We start from the raw sequence: 21080 nt of genomic DNA, 5'->3' as shown, positions 1-21080 counted from the left end.
AACTTAAAATGCTTTTGTTTTATTTAAATTCTTGCATTAAAATAAATTTTAAAAATATAATTGCTAGTTTGATTAAAATTTGCTGTTTTTACTTATAACATTTTGAAAAAAATTTAATTTACAATTTGAAATAAAGTTTATATCTGGCATTACGATGAATAGGAATCAAAGCAGGAAATGTAAAAATCAGTCGATTCTTCTTCGCAAAGAAAAGCAAACCCAGTAGCACGTAAGAAAAACAAATAATTTTCAGTATTTTCAATATGTATAAATACCATTTAGTTGATAAAATTTTAATATTTGATCTCGTTTTATATTTTTAAAAGAAAAAAGAGCAACGAAACATCAAATATTCTCTCGAAATAAAGTATTGCAGAAGTGTTGGAGAGATAAGACCATCAAATACGCAGACAAAGAAAATACAAATACAAAAGAAAAACAATTGTGTTATATTTGTTTTTGGAATATTGCCCTAGAAATCAACACACAAAAAACGCAACGTAAAACAAATAAATATTATTCATCACATTGCTAGTGTTAAATTCAAAATGCAAAGCGCTGATGTAGAAGCCTTGAACGCAGTAGGCAAGGAATTGGATCGTGTTATATATAAATTGAAAGATATACGTGAAAATGCTGCAGCCGAAATCGCTGATGTCGCTACACTGTTGGAAGAGTTGATGAAAGTGCTAAACAAGGCAGAACAAGAAATGTCTGGCACAATAAATACAAGTACCCAAGTAGATGCACCCTCCGATGTAGATGATCCAATGGCCGATGAAGCTGATATGCAAGTTGAAATGGAACGTAAGTTGCTACCAATCACTACTTTTATTTGCATTAATAAATTTTCTATTATAGCCGCAAAACCACGACTTAATGACTGTCAAGTCAAACATGTGCTGGATACACTACAGAAAGCTAACGAAAAGTTGCAACGAATATCAGCAGAGCATCGTGATTTACACGGCGCCGTCTCCAAAGTAGGCAAAGTAATTGATCGCAATTTCGTATCGGACTTCACTGCTACCACGCGTGTTGATGCGCTACAAGATGAAGAGAATCTGATGTTGTTAAATAAAGTAATGGCGAAGCATTACTGCCGCCAAGGCATGGACGATGTAGCACGTTTGTTAATAAAGGAATCGGGCATGCCCGAAGAGATGGCACAAGAAGTGTTTGATTCAGAGAGTAGCTTTGCTGAGATTTATCGCATTTGGAAAGGTATACAACAACAGGAGTTGGGACCGGCATTAGAGTGGGCAACTCGCTATTCCGAGGAATTAATTGCCAAAAATTCAACACTCGAATTCAAATTACACCGTTTAGCATTTCTGCAAATAATGTCGCGTGGCATTAGCGCACAAGCCGAGGCGATTGCCTATGCACGCAAGAATTTCGGCAAATTTATCGATCGTTTTGAACACGAAATACCAAACTTAATGGGTTGCTTCATATACTTGCCCATGGGCATAGATAATTCGCCGTATAAACATTTGATCTCGCCACAAGTGTGGATGGAGGCATCATATGTCTTCATGAAGGATGCTTGTCACACTTTGGGTATTAGCAAAAATTCGGCTTTATCAGTAGTTATTAATGCGGGTTGTACAGCGTTGCCGGCATTGCTTAATATTAAGCAGGTTAGTATTTAAATTTCATTTTTAATTTATATGTCATTGTATAAAAAAATGAATTATCACATTGCGTTTCAATGTCTCAAATTCAGGTTATGCAGTCACGTCAAGTTTTAAGCATTTGGAATGCGCGCGATGAGTTGCCAATCGAAATTGATCTTGATCCCGAGTACCGTTACCACTCAATTTTCGCTTGTCCCATATTACGTCAGCAGACCACGGAGGATAATCCGCCGAAGAAATTAACTTGCGGTCATGTTATCTCCAATGACGCATTGCATAAGCTTAGTAATGGTCACATACTCAAATGTCCCTACTGCCCCGTTGAACAGAATGCCGATGATGCTGTACGAATCTACTTTTAAAAATACGCGTTTAATTACACATTTTACACAAATTCACTTGTTTTCGCCCGAAATCATTAATTAAAATCATTATATTTAGCGTTAAATCATTATACGAAAATGTGTTTGTGTGTGTAGTTATAGTAGAAATGTAAAATAAGTAACAGAGCACTGTTGCAAATCGCTTGCGAAGGCAGAATACATGAAATTTAGTTATTTAAGTGATCGTAACTACGGTATTTTCATGAAGTAAAAAATTATACTTTTTTGAGATTAAAAAAACTTGAAAACCCATTAAACGACTTTCAGCTGCTTAGCATTTTGTTAGAATTACTTATTTCTTAGCATATTTATTTTTCAGAAATTCATTTTGCGTTTCGACCGCTTACATCCGTAGAATTAACAGCATTTCTTGCAATAAATTACATACATAAATATCACCGATTTGGTATAGTTCATTTACCACAAAGGTCACGCTGATACAGCATGAAATAATGGCGGTTCCACTTCCGGCAATGCGGTGTCCTCATGATTGTGTATAAGTTTAAAGAGTCCGGTCCCTATGGAGGCGGGCATGCCTAGTATAATACGTTCGGAGACACCATCCACGGCATCTGTTTGACCAAAGTAGGCGGCATCGAATAAATGATCGGCGGTTTTTTCAAACTGTAATGTAATGTTTTTTAAGTAACGGGTTGTTTTGGCGGTGCTTTAAACGATGATTTTCAAAATTAAGAAAAGGGGATGGAGGTAGTGGCGGAAATTTTATAAGTTGTTAGGCGAGGTTACGAATCAAAGAGGTTTTGACATCGAAAGAGATTTTGCTATTTTTTTAAGACACTGGGTTTTATCCCATCACGGATTGACAGATCGGGAGTACTCCTCCAAATTACTTAAAAAGTATTTTCTGCCGTTACAGCAACAACAAAAACAACAACAGAGAAATTGAATAAACCAAATTTAGATGTATCAAGTATAAAATTGATCGACAATTTTTTGCTGGGAAATTCATGTTTCGCTGTTAGGTCACGTGTACTTTTCCGATATTATACAAATTTAGAGGTTTTTGGGGCCATTTGTTGGAGAACAGTTTTTTTTTTACTTATTTTTGAAAAAATAGCACAGGTGGATATGTTCACTCCAAATAATAGAATTAAATAATGTATTTCCAACACTTACCGAAGCCAGGTTAAATACGCTTTCACGCATTTTGGCCAAACCATGTCGCGTTATGCCCAACACTTCACCGCGCGACGTCATCTGGCTGGCCAGCAGCATAATATGACGATGATCAACACTCATGCCATGGCCTTCCATCACATCCGTGATTTCCGTCATGATGGTGGTGCGTGCAGCCTCAATACCCAATGTATTATAAACTTCCCAGATATTGTTACTCTTGGTGCGTGCGCCGACAACACCAAAAGTGGCCATAACATCGCGTAAGCCTGCGCCCTCAATACACAGTTTATATGTGGCGGGTGTGTGTGCATCGTCAATAGCGATGACAGCGCGTGAAATATTCGGTAAACCAGCAACGACAACATTTTGTATGGATATAGTGAGGCGTTGCAGTTCGGCGTTGAGTGTGGCGCCATGTTTGGAGGTATCAATGTGTACGGTTATTACTGAGGAGCCGACAACATCTACTAACGCCGGTTTGATGCGCAGCTTCGACGTGCAGATGCTGGTATATAACGGAAGTAGCGGTTAAAATTCAATAATTTAGTTGGTTAATTGTGTTTACTTACGAGTAGCGAACTGTTTCGGCATTAATCTCTAAACCTAAAACTTTTATGCGGTTTAAATCCAAGCGTATAACTAGGAAACAGTCATCTGGCCTGTACACCTCCTCGATGTAAGATGAAATCTTAATAGGAATTCAAATGTTCAAAATAATGCATATAGCTGATATACTATGCTGCCATGGGACTTACCTCGCCGAGCGTAGTCTTCTCAATGCGCGCCTTCACTTTACGCGCAAACTCCATGCTGGTGTTATTCTCAATTTCAGCAGTTATAATAGGCGTTGAAATGGTTTTTGTCGCATTAATAATTTCGACAATACGTGGTACACCCTGTTTATAAGAAAATTTGTATATTTTTGATAATATGTATATTATAACAGATTAAGTTGAATTAAATTAATTTAGAGAATTGGAGTTCTTTGGAGCAACTTATCGGAGATACAATCTTGTCTTTATAATCGTGAAAAATTGAGACAAAAAAAAAACATCATCTTCGGATGATACTTCAGTCGGACATTGTAGAGCTGCCTTGGACAATAACTTATGTCAAACTTTGAGAAGATATTTCGTCAAATAAAATAAAGTTTTGCATACATGGACTTGATTTTGATCGTTCACTATTATAAATCGACTTAAGCTATTTTAGATATTTTTGATTAAAACCCACTCTTTATACATACCTGCGTAATGTTCATCGACGCGACACCAGCAAAATGGAAAGTTTTCAATGTCATCTGTGTGCCCGGCTCACCAATACTTTGCGCCGCAACAGCGCCCACGGCAGTGCCAGGTTCAGTTACAGCCCGATTGTACTTGTCATTGACCCAACGCATAAAAGTGCGGATTTGTTCCTCAGTAAGGCGTTCAATTTCGTTAGCCAATTTCGGGTGACGTCGGTATTTGGCTTGTACATTGGCGATTTTCTGCGCGACTTTTTCGATAAACGCGCTGTTGTTGTAAAGCAAATATAATTTTACTATTTTTGAACACATACATATATATTATATTAGGTTTCTTACATAATTTCGCTTTGAAAATCTTTGCGACTCATGGTGAATTCATCTTCGGTGAGTATTTTACGCACTACTGGTGAAATATCTGCTGCGGTTTGCGGTGTGCTTTTACGATCGGGCACGGTGGCGCGCAAATGATTTAGTTGGCGTACCAAATCTACAGGTTTATTTTTGACTTCCATGAAAACGGGGTCTAAGCCATCGCCGCCATATATCAACTCAACTATTTCACCTATAGCATTACGTACAGAGCCATCGTAGTGTACAACCAAATCTTCCAGGCACTATTGAGATGTGGTGGAATTATTATTTATATAAACAAAAACTGTTAATATTTATAGGAAAAAAAAAATACCTTCACCAAACGACGCTGCAGATAACCAGTCTCGGCCGTTTTCACAGCCGTATCGACCAAACCTTCACGTCCAGCCATTGTATGGAAGAAGAATTCCGTAGGTGTCAGACCCGAGTAGAAACTATTTTGTACGAAACCGCGTGCTGCCGGTATGGCGGCTATATTTGGAAAAAAAGTTTAAAATTATCATTTAAAATTAAAAAAATATGAACTTATTATTACAGAATTTTTCGAAATGTGGCAGAGCACGATTTTCAAATCCATTTGGCACACGCTTGCCGTTGATAGCCTGTTGACCAACGCAAGCAATCATCTGTGATATATTGATGTTGGAGCCTTTGGAACCGGATAGCGCCATAATAAGTGCACTATTAGTGGGATGCAGCTCACGGAAGCAAGCCTTAGCTGCCTGTTCACGTATAGAAGACAGTTCACGCAGCATTACCGCCTCCAATGTTTGTTCCGGTGTACAACCTGGTTGACATTGAAGTGTACCTTTCTTCATTTCCAAAATGTATTCATTGCATTTTGCATAGCCATTTTCTAACAGCTTTTGTTTTTCCTCCAACAACTTATTGCTGGGCGTTACATCGCTGATGCCGAAGGAGAAGCCACGATTTTGTATAAAATATGAAGCGATCTGCAAATATAATTTGTTTTTTGTTCTAGTTTTAGTTTTTAATTTCCAAAAAAGCTGGAGTACGTTTTTTAATATCAAGTTGAAGATCAGACCATTCTCTCTAGGACAGGATCAGACCATTCCTTCTAAATCCCCAGAATTTATTCCACCAAAGACTGTCAATTCGACAACATTTCTCAAAATTATTTCGAGAATTTTGTTGTTGTAGCGGTAGAAATCTTTTCTGAAGAAATTTCGAGTAATGATCCCAAGAAGACAATCCTTGCAGACGTTGCACTCTAATTCAAATATATTGGAGCCCGCCCACACCTACTCAGAGCACGTTGAAGTTTTAACTAAAACTTAATCGCGGAAAAGGTATGGTGCTCTATGAGGGTAAGGTGATATGAGGTAGGGTCTATAAATCAACTCTCAATAAAGAAAAACACGTATGAACATCCATAATTTCCGTTAATAACTTAAACCAACAAACAAATACCCCAATAACCGTTATAAAATTGATGAAGTATCGAATTTCTATAAATAAAATTCTGACGATACCAATAGAAAGCAGCGATAACTCTTTGGTATATAAAGACAGACATATACGCTTGTCTCATAAAAATACAAGAGCAATTAGAACTAAAATTGATTGAAATTGCTTCCCGGATTTATACAGAAATTACACAAAATTTAGTAAACAGCTGATAGTTGCTATCATTAAATTTTTAGCAAAGACAAAACATGTCGTAAACACTATAATTAAGAGAGCACAGCACCTGTTGGGCCGATAAGATATTGAATAACAATATTTGATGAATGAATTAAACAATTAAAAAGTACAAAGTGTTCAAAAGAGATAGCATTGCCTTTCTCATGGCAAAAATTTTCATTTTTTTAGAACTTAATATGATAAAAAGTATGGAATGTATGAATGTAGATATGCATATATAAAACCGTAGCGGGAAACATTTAGAGATAGTATGCCTTAATCGCTGGAGTACGAAAGTATTATATCGGTGTTTAAAACTTGGCAACGGTCGACGCGTCAGAGCAGTTTGTCGTGATTTCGCAAAGTGCTGGTTGTTGTGGCCAATTACTGTAGCTTTTACTAAAAACCAATCACCGTGGTTTCTACTGAAAATTTTATTGCAATGAGAGTTGAAATTCTGGCATGCCTGTGTCTTAAGAGTATAATGCTACTCGCGGTTGCCCAGGCCTATATAGAGCCACGGACAGATTTGGGTGAAATTGTGAGTTCGAAATATTAAGCAGTTTAATTTGTGAAATTTAAAATAAAAATGCTGAAATGGGCTGGTAGTTAAAATTTTTAATGGAGATGATTAATAATGAAAATGTGTGATTTTTTTTTAAATGAAATAATTAAAATCTATGTCTCTAAAAAGTGTATGTACGAAATAAATTTTCACTGCTCTCGTGCATACTACAAACACTTGAATTTACATTTTTATAGAAGTGCACATTATTTACTTGCTTAACATCGCACGTGATTCAATACAAAGCCAAAAAAATAACAATTTTCCTTATATATCTCAATGTTTACAAAAGGAAAGTGTATTTCCATTAGAACTGTAATATTTTATAAATTGCACAGTTGGCAATGCGGAAATAAAATTAAAGCGATAGTTCAAATTTTCTATTTTACTTCCGATTGCTGCTCTCTTGTATTTTAATGCAAATAAAGTCAGGTGGCTTTAAACTCAGTTGGAAAAATATGATCAGAATAAACATTTATATAATAATTAAATAATGTATTATAGTGTGATTTTTTTTAATCATAAGAGTATCAATTTTATATTTGCTCTTCTGTTTAAATCATTACATTAGTGATGTATGACTTAATTTTGTATTTTTTATGTCAACAGCAAAATCGCATTGTATCGGGTAGCCCGGCATCACCTGGTCAATTTCCCTGGCAAGTGATTTTGAAAAAAGATCCAATCGAAGATTTGTTATGTGGTGGTTCAATTATCGCATCAAATTGGGTGCTCACCGCGGGACATTGTACATATGGACTAACATCTGTATTTATTATGTTCGGTACTGTGCTACTTAATAATCCCAATGCTTTAAATATGACCGCAACCCAGCTGTATATAAACCCGAATTACGATAGTTCGACACTAAATAATGATGTATCATTAATTCAGTTACCAACAACATTGACATTCAGCAAAACTATACAACCCATACAATTGGTGACAAATGATTATGCGAATTTCAATTTTATTGGACAAGTTGCCACAATTGCGGGTTTTGGCTTAACCGACGATGATTATTTGGAATCCTCAAACTTATTATTGTATGCACAAGTGCAGATTATTAATAATAGTCAATGCGGCGACGTATTTGGCTCGAGCGTTGTGATACCTTCAACGCTATGCGCGCAAGGCGAAAATGGCACTGACATGTCGATATGTAGTGGGGATTCTGGTGGACCGCTAATAACACGCGATTTGAATGGCAACTGGATGCAAATCGGTATAAACTCATTTGTGGCAGAAGATATGTGCACCATGAAGTATCCATCTGGTTATGCGCGTTTAACCTCGTTCCTGAGTTACATTTCACAGGTGACGGGTATTAACTTCACTAGTTATTGATTGCGGGCTTATACTTGAGTTATAAAAGAAATAAACTGTGCTATGATTTTCAAACTAATTTCTGTTTTTTATAAAAACCTAACCTATAACCTAAATAAAGAGTTTGTGTAATGAATTTTGGTGTCATAAACTATCGGGTATATGTGTTAAGCAAACACCTAGTCCTGCAAATAAAATAGTTTCGAGTTTTTCTTAGAAAAATATTAGTTTTTGCAGGGTTTTACACATAAATATACATTGGTTTTAATCTCTAATTATATCTCGTATACACTTCAATTCTTATTTAGATAAGATACGAAAATAATTGTAAACCAATCAGTAGTACTCAAGTTATATTTTTCTCAAGCAGTGTTACTAAATTAAAAAAAAAAAAAATGTGTTTGGGGATTTACTGAGTTTCGATAATATGATATTTTTATTTTATTTTAGCTGATTGGAGCAAATTGCGTTGTGAGCGTTTGGGTTTTTTTGCAGGGAATTGTAATCGCTTTTCTGATTAATAACACTAATTTGTTCATTTAAAGCATTTGTGTTTTCCATAGGAAATTAAAAGAATGCTTTCACAAGCTTAAGGAGTAATTAGACTGATAATGATTTGCTACAACAAAATATGTGTACATATATGAAAAGATATCCCATACTAATGACAAAATCAATTATTATCAGAGGAAAATAGAAATTTTTGAATTTTATAGTGCTGAATGGTTTTGTTTTTTCACCCCGTCTAAGAAGCATTGTGAATTCTTTGATTAAAAAATTTTATAATAAAAAAATTAAATGTATTTAATTTTTAATTAAAAATCTAATAGAATAATAGATTAGAATTAGAAATTCGTAATTGGAATTATTTTTATTATCAAAAGTGACAAAAAAGGATTTACATATTTTTAACTGAAAAATTATTGTAGAATTAAGAGTAATTAAATATAGTAATAAAATTATGTTGATAATAAAGAAAGATTTTTATAGATAACTAAAAGTTAGTAGTCAACGGACTAATTTAAATAAAAAAAATTAAATTGAAAAAAAAAAATTAAATTAAAATAAGATATTTTTAATTTAAACTTGATTTAACGTTTTTTTCAATTTTGGATTAAAATTTGTTTTTAATTTTTAATCCGAGTTTACTCTAAATTTTTGGGATTATAAAATAAAAAAAAATTGTCATTCAATTTTTACATGATATTTTAGTTGATTTAAGTTATGTTTGAGTGTTTTACTTACCCTTGCCAACCTCCACATGCATTTGGTAGCATATAGTTCACCGAAGTCACGGAGTATAACATAGAATATGCAGTTTTTGGTGCCCGAACCCAAAGTGCTTTTATCCATCGAACCACAAATTAGCTCCGAGTTACGTATAATCACCCCTAAAATAGCAGTTTAAAGAAATTTTAAATTAAAATTATACACATTTGATACATGTAACTTGAAATAACTTACACGAATCTCGTATGCATAGATCATAGTTGGATGTATAATTACGGCCCTTGGTTATCAAATTCGCCTTCACCGGACATTCTTTGTTTGGACGCAATAGTAGACTGAATATTTGCTTGCCTGTCCAGAGTTTTCGTGGCTTCAATATTGCCGGTGGCGGCATATCGATGCGCATATTGGCATCGGGTCCGGCTAGAAAGCATGCCGCTAATTGCATTGCTTGCTCCTTGGTCAGAAATTCATCTTTTTGAGTAAGCAAATAGCCGCCAGTTATGAAATCTTGTGTTGCCGCAATGAGTATTTCACCATTTTTCGGTGTTATCAGATTCGATTTATTGCCCATGAGTATTAGCGCCTCTGCACGCGCCTCCTCCGTTTGTGGCAAGTGTAAATTCATTTCATCGCCGTCGAAATCTGCGTTATATGGCGTACAAGCACACTCGTTAAAACGAAATGTACGTTGTGGCTGCACTTTAGCTTGGTGACACATAATCGACATTTTATGTAGTGATGGTTGGCGATTGAAAAGCACTATATCGCCATCGCATAAATGCCTTTCCACAATGTCCCCACACTTTAAGTCATGCGCTACTTTGTCACGATTGCCGTAAGCAAGATACTTTTTGAACGTGGAGCCACGTTGTTGCACATAATTGGCACCCGGATGCTTCTGTGTGCCATTTTTCACCAACTCTTTCATTTTTTGTATATTAGCGGGATTTACACGTTCCGGATAGGTAAGTATTTTAGCAACACGCTCCGGTACACCAACTTGGTGTATCATGAGGTTAGGATCTGGTGAGATTACGGTACGACCGGAGAAGTCTACTCTTTTGCCAGAGAGATTACCGCGAAATCGGCCTTGTTTGCCTTTCAAACGTTGAACAATGCCACGTGTGGTCTTCTTGGGTGCCATATTTAGTGGAATACCAGAAATTTCACTGTGAAAGTATAGCGCAACGTGAAGTTGTAAAAAATCCCAATCTTCTTGAATGAGCTCAATTTTGCCACCACCCGTCATATGCTTCTGTATAACATCGTTGATAAGTAAAATTTCGCTTTGCTTCATGGTCAAGTCATCTTCGGTGCTGTATAGTAATTAATTAAACTTGTATACAATATTTTTTTTAATTTACCATATTAGATTACTTACGTGCCTGCTTTTACCTCGGACAGCACAGAGGGACGTATGCATACCGGTGGCACGAAAACACGTGTCACGATCAAATTTGCCGGACTGGCATCGCCAGAAGTCATACCCAAAAGTGGTATATCATTTTTCGGTATTGTTTTGAATAATTCCAATACGGTTAAAGGATTAAGCTCCTCAACTTGATTGTATGACGTCAGCATTTGCTGCAATTCGCGATTATTTTCAGTTGCTTGTAGTAATTCATTTAGCGCATCGGTCATTATAGCGTCCGGTTTCTTTCCCTTACAGGGATCATGTAGAATTTTTAATAAACCTGGACCTTTCTTCACACCGCCATTGGGTGCTTCACAATTAGGGCATTTCGTCTGTTTCTTTGCTTTGTTTAATATTTGGCCGTGCAAAGATTTCTTCGCTAAATATGATAGGTTTGGATTAAGTAATTTTTTCTCATATATACGCTTATCCACTTCGCGCAGCATAACATGCGAGCAGCTTTTACAAATCATTTGCAAGATTGATATTGTCGACCGGAAGTGTCCAATATGGAATACCGGTAAGGCAAGATCCAGATAACCGAAATGACCGATACATTCATTTAGCCCTTGGCCACATGTGTCACAGGTGGCGTCTTTCGAGCTCACGCCCTACAAGTGAGTATATATAAGTAATTTATTACTTTAAAAACAACTATAAATTCTTACCATACGTTTATCCAGCACGCCATAGGGTACCGGCTCGCGTTGTCCCTGGTACAGATTTTTGGAAACAATGCGCAAATGTGATTCCTGTTGTATTTCTTCGGGACTGCTGATGCAAAACTGCACATGGGAGCTAGAAAATATAAACACATATTACTTAATGGTATTGGTATTGGCAAAGTTCTTATATACATTTTTTTGATCACATCAGCTTCACGAAATTGCTCTTTCGGCATTTTGTTGGAATTGTTTTCAAAGAGTAGTTATTTTACTACAAACACAAATTGTTTGAAATACACGATTAATTCATGAAATCCACAGCATGCCGCCTGTTGTTTTTGCGTACGATAAATGTCAAAACAACAAGCAGTGTTGTATGTTTCCCTCAAGGGGAAAAAATGAGGGACCATTCAACAGCTGTTCGAATGTGCCGTACAGTAAGGCCTTCTCTCAAATTTAATATTATTGGAATAAGAACTGCAAGAACAAACTTTTTCCAAAGTTTGCTAAAAGGTGATATAATTTTTTTTTTTTAAATGCCTTTGCACATAAAACATAAAAAACACCATGGCCTGATTTGTGACTAGTTATTCACAGTTTTGCAAAGGAAGAAGCAGCACAGCAATTTCACTTATCAGTTTTTTCGCATTTGACATTCGTGTATTCCGTGACGTTCTTTTTGGTCGAGGTGTTACGCGATTTCGAGTGGTGGAAAAAAGTCATATTTTATATTAAATTTACGATAATTTACGATTCGATAAAGTGAAAAAATGTTGCGTACACTTTCCAGATGCAGCGAATTGCCAGTCGTGGCGAAACAATTGCAAAAAGTATGTAACCGCAGAATGCTGGTGACGACGACAACTTCATGTGGCCGTCGTCTCGTTGGTTGGAGCATGTTGAACCTGCTTCAGCGACAGCATGTAGCTCCTTTGGTTAGCTGCAGCTTACAACATCAGCCAGCAGCAGCAGCATTGGCAGCTAAAACTAAAACAACAAATTTTAACATGTGCAGGAATTATTCATCCTTTTTCGGTTTATTCCAGAATGCCGCCCAATCTGGTGTACAAAAATCGAACAAATACGCAACGGAGGCGACCGTACAAGTTAATCGCGTAAGTGTATCACCCTCACCTTACCCTGCTCAAAGCATAAGCTTCTATCTTCTTTACCCCACTTCTTTCATATGTTGTTACATAACACCTTTTGACACAGCATTGTGGGGACAGTGCTGTAGCAGATAATTCTTTTTTGTAGAAATGGAATGAAAAAGAATGGTCAGGTGGCTAAATTGCAAATATTTAGCAAAACCATATAAACAATTAATAAGATTTTTTTTTCGAAAGCAAAGCTATTGATAAAAAAATGTGCGTACATACTTTTACCCTTACTATTGCGTGTACAATATACTGAAGGTCATTAAAGTAATAAGTAGTAAGGAACAATAAAAAATGCATATACATATGTATTAAGAAGCAAATCTAATATTAATGACATGCTATGTTCACGTCAACTGGCGCTGTTATCTGATGTTTTTTTTATATTTCAAATTTGTCGCGTGGTTTGCCGTCGGCCGTTTATCAGCGATATTTTCACAGCAGCTTATAAAATGCTAAAACACATGCATGTAAAAGCAAATGTTAATACCTTCAAGTGGTTTTTGAAGATAATTAGTCTCATCAACAACAATCCCGCTAATTGTTAACTTGCTTTATTATTTTTACCGGCAATTAGAAGTAAAGAAAACAGCTGATTGCACTCCACAGCTCGAGTGCCGAAAGTTTTAGTAACTATTAGCTATAATCTCATTCAAAATGTTATAGTTTTATTTTATCTATCAGTCACAACCACTTAAATTGGCTTCAATGACTATAATAGTATACAAGTAGAATTCAGAAGTTGAACTTTTTATTCAAAATGTTTCATTTTAATGCAGCCATTTAAGCTGCATAGGCTCGATAAAGGCCCCGAATCAACCGTCACACTCACCAAAGAGGATGCAACCAAATATTACACCCAAATGCAGACAATTCGTCGTATCGAAACTGCCGCTGGTAATTTGTACAAGGAGAAAATCATTCGCGGTTTCTGTCACTTGTACTCTGGGCAGGAGGCATGTGCCGTAGGTGAGTAGAACATTTAAGTATATGAGTAAATAACCAATATAAAAATGTTACTTTTATTTTTATTTTAGGCATGAAAGCCGCCATGCGTGAACAGGATAATATAATCTCTGCTTACCGTGTACACGGTTGGACCTATTTAATGGGTGTCTCACCAGTGGGTGTACTAGCTGAGTTGACTGGTCGCCAGAGTGGCTGTGCCTTGGGCAAAGGTGGCTCTATGCATATGTATGCGCCAAACTTCTTCGGTGGTAATGGCATTGTGGGTGCACAGGTATGTCAAATACATGTAATTAAATTATACATACATATATATAATTATATTTCTAAATTCTCTCTATTAAAATATTGTATCGATTAGGTACCACTTGGTACGGGCGTTGCACTCGCCTGCCAGTACAAAGGCAATGGCGGAGTCTGCCTATCACTTTACGGTGATGGTGCTGCCAATCAAGGTCAGGTGTTTGAGTCTTATAACATGGCTGCTTTGTGGAAATTGCCGGCAATTTTCGTTTGCGAAAATAATAACTATGCTATGGGTACCAGTACGGCACGTGGCTCCAGCAACACTGACTACTATACACGCGGTGATGTAGTACCCGGTATCTGGGTTGATGGTATGGATATTTTAGCTGTACGTAGTGCCACCGAATTTGCCATCGAATATGTGAATAAGGTTGGTCCAATTGTATTGGAAACCAATACTTATCGTTATTCCGGCCACTCTATGTCTGATCCCGGTACAAGCTACCGTACACGTGAGGAAATCCAAGAAGTGCGTCAAAAGCGTGATCCCATCACATCGTTTAAGGAGTTGTGCATTGAGCACGGACTTTTGTCTGCTGATGAGATTAAGGTGGGTGTAAACAAATTGCGAAAATACTATGTCCGATATATTCAATTTCATTTCTCTTTATAGGAAATCGATACTAAGGTGCGCAAGGAAATCGACGAAGCCACACAAGTCGCTAAGAATGACAAAGAACTGCCTGTAACCGGTCTGTGGACTGATGTTTACTCAAGCAATTTGGAACCAAAGATACGTGGTTTAAGTAGCTATAACATTGCGCATATTTCCCAACGCAAAGGCGTCAACCACTAAGCCATTAGCATTTGAAGTAGCTAAAAATTGTAAAACGAAGTTTAAGCAACAAACCAACGTCTGCTTGTAGCCATAAGATAAAAGTGTAGCCGAATCACTAGTGAAATTCAAACATATTATTCACATAAGACAAACGTATGCAATTCTCTAACATAAAATGGTATTTACACACACGTTAAATTAGTAAAATCAACGTTATCATTACACAATGACTTTATAACGAGATATTCTAGTTAGACTTATACTATATATAATTTGCGATATTTTTTGTTGGTAACATTAAAAATTATCCAATGCATACATAGCCAAAATGTTGAATATACATTTATTTTTATTTTGGTTTTGTAAATACCAAAAATATCATTGTATATTTATTAAAACTGTCCATTAAAGCGGAGATATTATGTTTGTTAACGAATAATATAGTTTTAAAAGTTGCAATTTGCATTATTGGCAAGGGGTTTAACTAAAGTTGCAAAAATTAACGAAATAAAAGTAAAAAATATGTACAAAAGAAAAAACAAGTTTTTTATATTACAGGGTTTCCACAAACCATTATTCCGTTCAATGTTTGCATACGTAGTTGAGTATTTTTTTTTTTTAATAAGATAATTTTTGCTCACTATCCGTTAAGGCAATGTTAGACAAATTCTTGCATATCTTTCAACATAACTAATACAAGTTTACCATTTACCTACTTTGGCATATACTTAACAAAAGTAAATTAGGAGTAATTCAGTAAATAAAGAAATATGTTGGCAATTTCGGCATCTTTTCAAAAATCTGAAAATTCCAATTTATGTTTACATTTATTTGTTAACTTTTGCGTTAATGTGCACAAATATTTGTAAAAAAAAATATTAGTACAAATACTATTAAAACAATTACTTCCACTTTGAACATGTTGGCTGTCGTTGCGCGTGCAAGAGTCAGACAATCGTTCAAGAATTGGTCGTATGATTTGCGACTATTCCGTTGGTTCTATAAAGAATACGAAGAGCAAAGAGAATTACCGCACCACAACTATGCCAGCGAGGCAACTATCGAGATCCCCGATGTACGTAGCATAGAAAAAAAGTTACTTTTTATACTCATTTATTCTAAAATAATATTTAAGACTTTCAAATGCATTCGTCTGGAAACATTTCCATCTAAAACCATAACTATAAATACGGAACAAGCAGAACGCATATATAAACAAATGGCTACCATACGGCGTTTGGAAACTGTTGCGAATGCTATGTATAAGGCAAAACTCGTGCGCGGTTTTTGCCACCTCTACTCTGGACAGGAAGCTGTTTGTGTGGGTACGTGAATAATAGGTGAATGCAGTTTAAGAATTTAAAAAACCTTAGCAATTGCTGCATTTAATAGGCATACATGCTGCAATGCGTCCCACGGATCACCTTATTACGGCATACCGTTGCCACGGTTGGTGCTATTTGATGGGTCTTAAGCCAGTGGAAATACTCGCCGAATTGGCTGGACGTGAGTCGGGCTGTCAGCGGGGTAAAGGCGGATCCATGCATATGTACAATAAAAGATTCTACGGTGGTAATGGCATTGTGGGTGCACAGGCAAGTAGGAAAAAATCCTTATAGCATTAGCATTTATTATGTACTACTTTACAATGTAATAGGTGCCTCTGGGCGCTGGAATTGGACTTGCATTAAAAAATGAAGCGAAAGGTAACGTTTGTGTGGTTTTGTACGGAGATGGTGCCGCCAACCAAGGACAAATATTTGAAGCATATAATATAGCTTGTCTTTGGCGTTTGCCGGTAATTTTTGTTTGTGAAAATAATGAATACGGTAAGTGGTAAATAGTGAAAATTTAAATGTCTAAAGTTTCCTGTTGACTTGCTATTAGGTATGGGCACAAAAATGCATCGTTCTTCGTGTTCTATTGAATATTACACACGTGGTGTGCCATTGCCTGGTATTTACGTCGATGGTATGAATATTTTGGCAATGCATAATGCTGCGGAATTCGCTATTGGCTTTGTTCAAAAAGAAGGACCAATTATCATAGAAGCGCATACATATCGATATTTTGGTCATTCAATGTCGGATCCGGGCACAAGTTACCGTACACGCGATGAGGTTGCGGAAGTGCGTAGCAAACGTGATCCTATAAGTTATTTCAAAGAAATAGCTATATCGCAAGGCTTATTAGCCGAGGATCAGTGCAAAGTATTTTACTACAATTTTTAAAGCTTTACTACATACATATAATTTGTCGTATGTTGTTTAGAAAATAGATGAGGACATTCGGAAGAACATCGATGAAGCAGCTGAAAAGGCTAAGAAATCCAATGAAGTAAAAAAGGAAGAATTGTGGGCAGATGTTTATATGGATAATAAGGAAGTGGGTATACGTGATACGATCGGGAATCGACATAAACATTTCCATGCGGGCAAGACACTTGAAAAAGATCATATTAAGTTAAAATCATTTACACCGGACACCAAATTGGAGCCTAAAGATATACCATTGGAAATAAAGGAGTGGGAGGCGCAGATGGAAGCGATAAAAGATGTGGAAAAAGGTAAAAAATCCAATCAGACATCCAAATCGAATAACAAGCCCGAGAAGAAATAATTGCTAGTAGCGAGAAAAGGTAGAAAGGAAATAAAAATGGTTATAAATTTCTTTTGAGGCATTAAATAAATTATAAAATTCTACTTTCATATATGTATATGCATTATTTATGTAATAATTTCAAATAAATTTTTAACTGTAAAATTCAAAATATTCATGTATGTATTTAAAAAATAAGTAATTATTATATTTATGTATATACGAAATTAAATATAGTATGGAATCCATTATGAAAAAAAATGATGAAATTTCATGAAATATCTCCTCCAAATTTCATCTTATCAGTTATTAATTTAATGCTAGCACCTATAACGGCAGTGATGCACGAATACTATCTACGGTATTTTGTATAAAATTAGTGAAAGACCAGCTATTTTCTGGCGCTTCATTTGCACTTTCGATTTCTTCGTCTTGCGATGATGGTGTCGGTAAAATGCGATCAGCTGTAATAAATATTGCCGCATCCGCATCGCAAGCGAAATATTTCCTTGTAAAAGATATATCAGCAGCTTGTGGAGATTGAACATCATCCTGAAATAGGTAATTCGTATGTATATATATATATATATATAAATACATATAAGTACTCTAGAATTTTCTGTTAACTGACCAGCAATTCCAAGGCAAAGAAATAACCAACTGGATGTATTTCCGGTACTGGACCAATATAACAAATAATGCAGTCAAAAAGCCTAAAATCATCACGATCAAAGTAGCGAGCCGGTACACTAACTACATCACCTGGCATTGCGGTATATAACCAGTTACAACGACTGCTATCTTGTACAAGTTGCAAGCGACGGTTTGGTTCTGGTATGCTCACGATAAATGGCCATAAATCATCAGACACGGGCAATAAACTATCTTGCGCGCATTGATATATGCGCGTTGTGTTGGGTTCACGGAGCACTGGATCATAAACAAACACTTGTAAGTTGTGCGTAGGAGCTGATGGCTCTGATGCAACTTTTATGAGTGTGCCAGCAGCAACTGTGAAATTCTGCAGCTCTGTTGAAGCTTCTTCAAGCTCCTCAGTCGATGCAACCGACTGCAAACGTGATGTCCGTGCCAGCATAGCATATTTTGTGGTCATTTTTAAGTTTAAGCTTTACTAATAAACTGCACTAAAAGCTACGCAATATAGTTGTGAAATTTTTTTGGAGAAATGCTGATAAAAACAAATTTATTCCGTATGTTCATTGAAATTATCACTTTGTTGTTTTGTATACTTCTTTACTAGTGATGCAAAAGAAAACTAAATAATCGATATACACATTAATATCCTTCACTGGTTTACTTAAAATGTAATTACATACTATATACTCGTATTAAAGAGAAAAGTACGATAGAAATATCTATTAGTCAAAAATATTTGTCTTTATAATTTTTAAATTAAAAGTTAAAAAACTGCTTTTACATATTTATATTACATTAATTTATTTTCGATAAAAAACGAAGACAATTTAGTAACAATATCTCTCCCCATCACAGTGATACAAGTAATAATAATCAAGCAAAAGAAATCCAAAACAGATATCGATACTGCCACTTATTGTGAATTTTTTCGTTCACAGCTTACTCATGAGCGCGGAAGCGGAAATAGAAACTGTGAATTTAAGTTTAAGCATACAGAAATAATATTCTAAAACACAGTTATTTATAAGAAGAATTGGAGAAATATATAGGATAGTATCCAAAAAGAGCTTGAATTCTCACAAGGAGACTGAAATTAAATAATTTTCTTTTAAAAAATGTTCGCACATAGTTATCTTCTTATTCTTATCTTCATAAATGCATACATATACAAACGTGGTATATAAACACATGTGCACATACATTTAAGAATTAACATATTTTTGTATATTAAAAAGGCATCTTCACAAGAAATCACCTTGCACATCAGCGACATAACCGCCGATCAATGCGCTCTCCCATACATTCGTATGAGCTCGTTAGATTTTGTTGCTCTCAGCTGCTTTTGGCTAGTGGTCGCTTCAATTGGATCGTGCTCGCTTTTAGTTCTTTACACGGATATCAGCTCAGTCTTTAACCGCTTCGCCGAGTATAACGTTCGATAAAAGTATTTGAAATTCGGTATTTTCAAAAAATGTCTTTAATAAATTTACTAAAATCATATATATTTATGTAGAGTAAACGAGTATTTTTAAATATTTAAGCTTTTTGTATGACGCGTGTCGTGTTTTTAATATTTTTCTATTTTCGCGTGTGAAAATTACTTGTCGAGTGTTTGAATACTATTATGAATTGGCAATCAAAATAGTGGCGCCTGTGTGTTATTATGGGAAAGTTAAATATTATTTTCATATGACATTAGTTGTGCCTTTAGTGATGTCGGTGCTATAGTTTTATTATGAAAAATGTATGTGGTGTTATAAATTTTTTGATCGCTAAGTTTTTGGCGACATCAGCCAATGTCACTTAAGTGGGTGTAACGTGCGAGTGTAGGTGTGTGTACATATTTATACGTGTGTGTCACAAAATATATTTTCTGAAACTTGTTTTATTCACTGATTGATATTTGATGAAAAGTGCCAAAAACATTTCAAATATATATTTTATATTCGAAATTAAAATTTATCGATATATTACCTACAAATACCGTTTTTTATTGCACACATAGGGAAGCGTAATAACATCTAAAAATACGGTGTGATATTTAAAAAAAAATATACAAAAAATTAATGAAATAAAGCTAGAAATTTCTTCGTAAATATTTAAAAATTCTTAAAAACGTCAATAACAGTTTCATAGAAATTGTTGGTAAGTAAACTATTATAATTTCAAAATTGAAATAGATAAATACAATCTGCTGTAAAAGAAAATATTAGTTTCTAATCCGAATTATTAAATCCAATTTCAATGTTAAATCTCACCATTTTATGTGAAATATTTCTGAAATTAAGTAAATTTTTCATTGATTTTGCAAACCGACAGCAGAACAGGCACATAAAAAAACAACTAATTTTTAAACGATTGAGTTATGTATATCTACTTGCAAATCAGAAAAAGTGCATTTTTCTGCAAATTATTTTTTAATAAATAAGTAAAATGTTCAATAGAGGATTTAATATAGACAATAGCGGAGAAATTCGAGGAAAACTCCTTTAAAGTTTTGAGCTTTATACTGGGTTCTTTCAAATATGCTCGAAACTTTTTGCCGAAACAGAGATATTTGTAAATATACATATGGACATTCGATATGCAATCCATATGTATGTACATACATACATACACACATATATCCAAAACAAAAAATCGATTTTACAGCTCGCAAGTCGCCATAACTCCTTAAATAAATTATATCTATTTAAATATGTATATCATTAGCGATATTTTTTACTATAAATAATTTTTCATTGAAAATGTTCGAATATTGAATAAAAATCATATATTTTAAGCTTTATTTCAGAAAATATTCTTGTGAAATTTCTGTTGTCAATATTAAAAAAAATTTGTTTTCATAACTGTTATATATTTAATAAAAAAAGTCTGGTTTAAATAAACATTCATTAAAACAGAACTAACTGAAGATCAAATAGAAACAACATTAAACCATTTGTAGTCGAATATGTAGAGATGACCTTATTTTGAAATAAATTTTG

The 21080-nt window shown here is 35.1% G+C and overlaps 7 protein-coding genes across 11 annotated transcripts in view; 5 read left to right on the top strand and 2 right to left on the bottom strand.

The window, feature by feature from the left end:
- Nucleotides 1-167: 167 nt before the first annotated feature.
- On the top strand, nucleotides 168-2275 carry LOC120773684 (E3 ubiquitin-protein ligase RMND5A). The gene is made up of 4 exons (XM_040102715.1): nucleotides 168-229; nucleotides 327-807; nucleotides 862-1643; nucleotides 1730-2275. Exons 2-4 carry the CDS (start codon nucleotides 549-551, stop codon nucleotides 2000-2002), a joined length of 1314 nt encoding a protein of 437 aa, XP_039958649.1. The 5' UTR covers nucleotides 168-229; nucleotides 327-548; the 3' UTR covers nucleotides 2003-2275.
- Nucleotides 2276-2311: 36 nt separating this feature from the next.
- Nucleotides 2312-11957, bottom strand: LOC120773683 (DNA-directed RNA polymerase III subunit RPC1). Its single transcript, XM_040102714.1, has 13 exons — nucleotides 11824-11957; nucleotides 11635-11764; nucleotides 10934-11577; nucleotides 9784-10868; nucleotides 9565-9710; nucleotides 5320-5737; nucleotides 5098-5255; nucleotides 4749-5026; nucleotides 4410-4677; nucleotides 3919-4059; nucleotides 3733-3851; nucleotides 3161-3668; nucleotides 2312-2647 (listed from the first exon to the last, which is right to left on the bottom strand). Exons 1-13 carry the CDS (start codon nucleotides 11865-11867, stop codon nucleotides 2453-2455), a joined length of 4134 nt encoding a protein of 1377 aa, XP_039958648.1. The 5' UTR covers nucleotides 11868-11957; the 3' UTR covers nucleotides 2312-2452.
- LOC120773685 (brachyurin) lies at nucleotides 6638-8455 on the top strand. The gene is made up of 2 exons (XM_040102716.1): nucleotides 6638-6969; nucleotides 7603-8455. Exons 1-2 carry the CDS (start codon nucleotides 6871-6873, stop codon nucleotides 8338-8340), a joined length of 837 nt encoding a protein of 278 aa, XP_039958650.1. The 5' UTR covers nucleotides 6638-6870; the 3' UTR covers nucleotides 8341-8455.
- Nucleotides 11958-12287: 330 nt separating the features above from the next.
- On the top strand, nucleotides 12288-15340 carry LOC120774184 (pyruvate dehydrogenase E1 component subunit alpha, mitochondrial-like). The gene is made up of 6 exons (XM_040103605.1): nucleotides 12288-12461; nucleotides 12678-12746; nucleotides 13568-13757; nucleotides 13826-14028; nucleotides 14116-14610; nucleotides 14674-15340. The coding sequence occupies exons 1-6, from the start codon at nucleotides 12402-12404 to the stop codon at nucleotides 14854-14856; spliced, it is 1200 nt and encodes a 399-aa protein (XP_039959539.1). The 5' UTR covers nucleotides 12288-12401; the 3' UTR covers nucleotides 14857-15340.
- A 174-nt stretch (nucleotides 15341-15514) lies between these two features.
- Nucleotides 15515-17539, top strand: LOC120774183 (pyruvate dehydrogenase E1 component subunit alpha, mitochondrial-like). 2 transcript variants are annotated; one of them, XM_040103604.1, is made up of 6 exons: nucleotides 15515-15913; nucleotides 15974-16163; nucleotides 16231-16433; nucleotides 16496-16667; nucleotides 16726-17048; nucleotides 17110-17539. In XM_040103604.1, exons 1-6 carry the CDS (start codon nucleotides 15758-15760, stop codon nucleotides 17455-17457), a joined length of 1392 nt encoding a protein of 463 aa, XP_039959538.1. In that variant the 5' UTR covers nucleotides 15515-15757; the 3' UTR covers nucleotides 17458-17539. The 2 variants fall into 2 exon arrangements, with proteins under 2 accessions (XP_039959538.1, XP_039959537.1); XM_040103603.1 differs by having other exon boundaries at nucleotides 15515-16163.
- An 84-nt stretch (nucleotides 17540-17623) lies between these two features.
- LOC120774464 lies at nucleotides 17624-18690 on the bottom strand. Its single transcript, XM_040104120.1, has 2 exons — nucleotides 18068-18690; nucleotides 17624-17988 (listed from the first exon to the last, which is right to left on the bottom strand). The coding sequence occupies exons 1-2, from the start codon at nucleotides 18548-18550 to the stop codon at nucleotides 17764-17766; spliced, it is 708 nt and encodes a 235-aa protein (XP_039960054.1). The 5' UTR covers nucleotides 18551-18690; the 3' UTR covers nucleotides 17624-17763.
- Nucleotides 18691-19532: 842 nt separating this feature from the next.
- Nucleotides 19533-21080, top strand: part of LOC120775344 — a 60948-nt gene continuing 59400 nt past the window's right edge. Inside the window, exons 1-2 of one of the 4 annotated variants that reach the window (XM_040105491.1) lie at nucleotides 19533-19551; nucleotides 20099-20238. The gene's annotated coding sequence lies outside the window, so the exon portion shown is untranslated. Of the gene's footprint in view, nucleotides 19552-19632; nucleotides 20239-21080 lie in introns of those variants that run through there. The other 3 variants (XM_040105492.1, XM_040105490.1, XM_040105493.1) reach the window with 3 other exon arrangements.

The sequence above is a fragment of the Bactrocera tryoni genome, chromosome 4 (genome assembly GCF_016617805.1).
Source record: "Bactrocera tryoni isolate S06 chromosome 4, CSIRO_BtryS06_freeze2, whole genome shotgun sequence".
Taxonomy (NCBI): Eukaryota; Metazoa; Arthropoda; class Insecta; order Diptera; family Tephritidae; genus Bactrocera; species Bactrocera tryoni.
This window is presented reverse-complemented; position numbering and strand designations above follow the sequence as displayed.

Excerpts from the sequence above, each read along its gene's own strand:
- LOC120774183 (XM_040103603.1), top strand. The coding sequence starts at position 15,758 with ATGTTGGCTGTCGTTGCGCGTGCAAGAGTCAGACAATCGTTCAAGAAT. Across the intron at positions 16,164-16,230 it reads ACAGGAAGCTGTTTGTGTGG|GCATACATGCTGCAATGCGT; the intron begins GTACGTGAATAA and ends TGCATTTAATAG. Across the intron at positions 17,049-17,109 it reads TAGCCGAGGATCAGTGCAAA|AAAATAGATGAGGACATTCG; the intron begins GTATTTTACTAC and ends TATGTTGTTTAG.
- LOC120774464 (XM_040104120.1), bottom strand. The coding sequence starts at position 18,550 with ATGACCACAAAATATGCTATGCTGGCACGGACATCACGTTTGCAGTCG. Across the intron at positions 17,989-18,067 it reads TCTTTGCCTTGGAATTGCTG|GATGATGTTCAATCTCCACA; the intron begins GTCAGTTAACAG and ends TACCTATTTCAG.
- LOC120773685 (XM_040102716.1), top strand. The coding sequence starts at position 6,871 with ATGAGAGTTGAAATTCTGGCATGCCTGTGTCTTAAGAGTATAATGCTA. Across the intron at positions 6,970-7,602 it reads GGACAGATTTGGGTGAAATT|CAAAATCGCATTGTATCGGG; the intron begins GTGAGTTCGAAA and ends TTATGTCAACAG.
- LOC120773683 (XM_040102714.1), bottom strand. The coding sequence starts at position 11,867 with ATGCCGAAAGAGCAATTTCGTGAAGCTGATGTGATCAAAAAAAT. Across the intron at positions 5,256-5,319 it reads GCCACATTTCGAAAAATTCT|CCGCCATACCGGCAGCACGC; the intron begins GTAATAATAAGT and ends TTCCAAATATAG. Across the intron at positions 3,669-3,732 it reads GCCGAAACAGTTCGCTACTC|CATCTGCACGTCGAAGCTGC; the intron begins GTAAGTAAACAC and ends GTTATATACCAG.
- LOC120774184 (XM_040103605.1), top strand. The coding sequence starts at position 12,402 with ATGTTGCGTACACTTTCCAGATGCAGCGAATTGCCAGTCGTGGCGAAA. Across the intron at positions 14,029-14,115 it reads ATGGCATTGTGGGTGCACAG|GTACCACTTGGTACGGGCGT; the intron begins GTATGTCAAATA and ends TGTATCGATTAG. Across the intron at positions 14,611-14,673 it reads TGTCTGCTGATGAGATTAAG|GAAATCGATACTAAGGTGCG; the intron begins GTGGGTGTAAAC and ends TTCTCTTTATAG.
- LOC120773684 (XM_040102715.1), top strand. The coding sequence starts at position 549 with ATGCAAAGCGCTGATGTAGAAGCCTTGAACGCAGTAGGCAAGGAATTG. Across the intron at positions 808-861 it reads TATGCAAGTTGAAATGGAAC|CCGCAAAACCACGACTTAAT; the intron begins GTAAGTTGCTAC and ends TTTCTATTATAG. Across the intron at positions 1,644-1,729 it reads CATTGCTTAATATTAAGCAG|GTTATGCAGTCACGTCAAGT; the intron begins GTTAGTATTTAA and ends TCTCAAATTCAG.